This window comes from Manacus vitellinus, unplaced genomic scaffold, assembly GCF_001715985.3.
Source record: "Manacus vitellinus isolate BGI_N305 unplaced genomic scaffold, ASM171598v3 scaffold_12_pilon, whole genome shotgun sequence".
In the NCBI taxonomy this organism is placed as follows: Eukaryota; Metazoa; Chordata; class Aves; order Passeriformes; family Pipridae; genus Manacus; species Manacus vitellinus.
In genome coordinates, this window is record NW_021938949.1 from 18185860 (window position 1) to 18187330 (window position 1471).

The following is a 1471-nucleotide window of genomic DNA, read 5'->3' on the forward strand; positions in this document are numbered from 1 at the left end:
GCCGGTGTTTGTGCCCGGGGATGCTGGGCCCTGTCACAGACCGTCTGGCGGGGACGTTTGGGTTCCCTGGCAGCTGGATTTCCTTCAGCCCTTACGCATGGAGCGGTGTGGTGTGAGGAGGGAGACCTGTGGATGGACAGGAGGGGCAATGGGAGGCTGCCAGCGCTGGAGGGAATTCTGGTGCAAGGACTGACTTACTCTTTCTTTCTCTCTAACAATTGCAGCAGGCGCTGGCAGCACAGCCCTCTGTCATTTCCCAGGAAAACTCCCAAACCAAAGGACTTGTCCTGCTGCCAACACCCCCCGCCATCCTCAGCCAGCGGTGCGGTCCCTCCGTGCGGCCGGACAGCCCTTCCCCGATGCAGAGGGAACGATGCCGTGAGGGCTGGTGAGCCCTGGCCAGAGCCATGACAGAGCCCCACAGGGTGTCGTTCACCACCCTGCACGGCCCCCTGAGCAGCAGCTTCCTCAAGAGGTCCCGCAGGGAGGACGGGGAGCAGCCCCCGGAGCCCGAGCCGACGGCCACGGCCGTGCGGATCACACTGACCCTCTTCGAGCCCGACCACAAGCGCTGCCCCGAGTTCTTCTACCCAGACCTGCTCAAGAGCTGCCGGGGGAAGGTCAAAGGGAGCTCCTCAGGTGACAAGGTGAGTGCCCTCCTGGCCTCTGGGAACCTGTGCCGTGCCTGTCTCAGCGTTGCTGCTTTGGGAGCTGGTTCTGTGTTTGCTGAGGCGGGGAGGAGGGTACTCGAGCATCCCACAGGCAGGAGAACTGATGTCCAGACAGGATTCCTTGTCAGGCCACGCTGTGTCACTCCTTTGCCTTGGCTGGAATTTTGTGTTGGAAAGGTGTTGTGTTGCTGGCAGGCTGTGGGATGTAAAGCCTGTTTAGTTTAGAAAGGACTGATCTGAAGTGGGGTTTGGTACCTGGCCTGCTCTTCTCCGAAGAGGACCAGAGGAGGGGTGTTTCTGGAGTATCTTTTTGAGGACTGTGCTCTGCTGCACATCAATATTCACACTTCAGTCCTTGGTATCTCCTTATGGGTGGGGGATGTGGTGCTTTCAGGTGTTACCTGACAGTTCTCTTTGCTGTCAAAAGCCATTTCTCAGGAAACAATGACATGCACACTCCTGCAGAATCTAAACTTTGTATTATGAGTTGTTTTCTATGGAAAGAAACTTACTGGATTCTACTAATTTTTACTGCTGCTCTTCAGAACTGATTACAGTCAGGTAGGGTTTAATGCTGCTTATTTTTAGAGGTTTTTTGGTAGTTGGGATAAACAGACAGGTACAGAACTAGTTGAGAGAGCACCCAAAACAGAGACACTCTCAGAATTACAGAGTGTTTTGTGTTGGACCTTCAAACCCATCTTGTTCCCCCCCCTGCCATGGGCAGGGACACCTTCCACTAGCCCAGGTTGCTCCAAGCCCCGTCCTCGATGTCCTTGGCTGCTGAATGCTGCTTGGGC

At 55.7% G+C, this 1471-nt stretch overlaps 1 protein-coding gene across 4 annotated transcripts in view; it reads left to right on the forward strand.

The window, feature by feature from the left end:
* Positions 1–83: 83 nt before the first annotated feature.
* Positions 84–1471, forward strand: part of UBN1 (ubinuclein 1) — a 26926-nt gene continuing 25538 nt past the window's right edge. For 3 of the 4 annotated variants that reach the window (XM_018067555.2, XM_018067554.2, XM_018067556.2), the window contains exon 1: positions 84–647. In XM_018067555.2, coding sequence (XP_017923044.1) covers positions 408–647 — 240 coding nt within the window. In that variant the 5' untranslated portion in view covers positions 84–407. The remainder of the gene's footprint in view (positions 648–1471) is intronic. The other variant, XM_018067553.2, reaches the window with a different exon arrangement.